General features: G+C 45.3%; 1 protein-coding gene across 1 annotated transcript; it reads right to left on the reverse strand.

Moving 5' to 3' along the window:
* Positions 1–244: 244 nt before the first annotated feature.
* LOC108481539 (uncharacterized) lies at positions 245–1,471 on the reverse strand. The gene is made up of 3 exons (XM_017784657.1): positions 1,344–1,471; positions 732–1,241; positions 245–644 (listed from the first exon to the last, which is right to left on the reverse strand). Exons 1-3 carry the CDS (start codon positions 1,469–1,471, stop codon positions 245–247), a joined length of 1,038 nt encoding a protein of 345 aa, XP_017640146.1.
* Between the last annotated feature and the right edge of the window lie 417 nt (positions 1,472–1,888).

The following is a 1,888-nucleotide window of genomic DNA, read 5'->3' on the forward strand; positions in this document are numbered from 1 at the left end:
TTCAGGAAACACATCTGGAAAGTCTTTAACCGTCCTGATATCCTTAACCACTGAATCCCCATAATCTGGGACACTGATGTAGGCTAAATATGCCTCAAACCCCTTATGAACCAACTTTTCGGCCCTTAATACAGAAATCATATTTTATAAATAATTTCGATGCTTTCCAAATGCTACTACCTCGCGGCCCTCTGCAGTTCTCAGTACAACCCTTTTTAAGGCACAATCTAGGCTCACTCGGTGCCTAGTCTATTCCCAATATCACATCAAACTCTCCAAAAGGCAGTTCCATCAGATCAAACAGAAAGATAGTCCCTTGAACCTCTAGAGGGACATCCCTAAACATTCTATTTACCCTTACTGATTGCCCCAACGGACTTAGTACAGTCACCTCACTCGTAGTGCTCTCAGCCAAGGTACCCAAATTCTCGGACACAGTACAGACTATATAAGAGTGAGTGGATCCTATATCTATCAATGCAGTATATGGTACATCATAAACAAGAAATGTACCCGTGATGACATCTGGAGTATCTACCTCCTCACGACAATAGGTAGCATAAAATAGAGCCGGCTGCCTCGCCTCAGCCTGACCTACACCTCTGTCCAGTGCTCTCTGACCACAACCCAATCCATTACTACCTCTGGCCTGAACACAACCTCTCAGTGGCTACTAAACTACTTTCAGAGGTGGTCCAGTACCAGTACTCGGGGCTTGTATCTAGTCGGACCTCCGCGGACAATTCCTAATACGGTGCTCTAATGAACAGCACCTCAAATAAGCCCCAGTTTTTTTCCAACACTCGCCCTGATGGAGTCTACCACAGTCAGTACAAGGCGGCTGTCCAGTAGCGGCTATAGGAACCCCAAACTTGATCGGCCTATCAACTCTAGCCTTTTTCTTAAGCATCTGAACGGAATTTGAGGGCTCTGATTCCCTCTTATTCCTACCTCTTTCTCTGTTCTGGCGCTCCACGTGCTTCACTTCTTCGGCGATCTTCACCTTATCAATCATTGCAACAAAATGCTGCTCTCTCTTTGGAGCTATCAAAACCTTCAGATTATCCTTTAGGCCATCCTTGAAGCGAACACATCGCTCATACTCAGTCGCCACCATACCTCTCGCATAGCTGCTCAGTCGCATAAATTCGGCCTCATACTTGGCCACTGATCTATCACCCTGGGTCAAACTCAAGAACTCTCTCCTACAAGTATCCACATAATTGACGCCTACATACTTCCTGTGGAAGTTAGTCTTGAAGAACCCCCAGGATAATTGATCGAGCTGAGTGTCCTCCTTAACCGTAAACCACCACTAGTAAGCCTCATCTTTCAATAGTGACACTGCACCCTTTAGCTTCTGCTCGGGGGTACAGTCCAAATCGTCTATGATCCTCTCTGTGGCCTCAAGTCCAGTACTCACCCACATTAAGGGCGATCCAAGCGACACCCTTGAATATCTCAGCTGCATTAGACCGGAGTCATTCCGTAATCGACCCTTGGCCTCTAACTCCAGTATTGGCCCCAACGACCCTTTCCAAAATCCTCAACATGGCCTGGGAAAGTGCATTGTCCTTAGCCACTCGATCATGAGACCCTGACCCAGACCCATTTTATGTAACAGGTGACATCAGCGTCTTGCTAGTGTTTAAATTCGACATATCGCCTAGTGAAGAGGACTTAGCTTAAGCCTCTCTACGGCCTCTACCACTGCCTCTTGTACCTCGTCCGCAAGTACCTCAAATGCTCATTATCAAATCATGTTTGTCTGTATTTAACTATTTTATGCATCAGTTTACAATTTCAGTAATTTTTTAACAAATTTTTTATACAGAAAGGTATTAGTAATTCGGGTTTGTTCTCGTACAACGCAGTGTCTATCAGTTTA

The sequence above is a fragment of the Gossypium arboreum genome, chromosome 5 (assembly GCF_025698485.1).
Source record: "Gossypium arboreum isolate Shixiya-1 chromosome 5, ASM2569848v2, whole genome shotgun sequence".
NCBI classification, from domain to species: Eukaryota; Viridiplantae; Streptophyta; class Magnoliopsida; order Malvales; family Malvaceae; genus Gossypium; species Gossypium arboreum.

Coding starts and splice junctions, on each gene's coding strand:
- LOC108481539 (XM_017784657.1), bottom strand. CDS start 1,471: ATGCAGCTGAGATATTCAAGGGTGTCGCTTGGATCGCCCTTAATGTGG. Junction 1,242..1,343: donor CAGAAGCTAAAGGGTGCAGT/GTCACTATTGAA, acceptor TAACTTCCACAG/GAAGTATGTAGGCGTCAATT. Junction 645..731: donor ATTAGGAATTGTCCGCGGAG/GTCCGACTAGAT, acceptor TGTTCAGGCCAG/AGGTAGTAATGGATTGGGTT.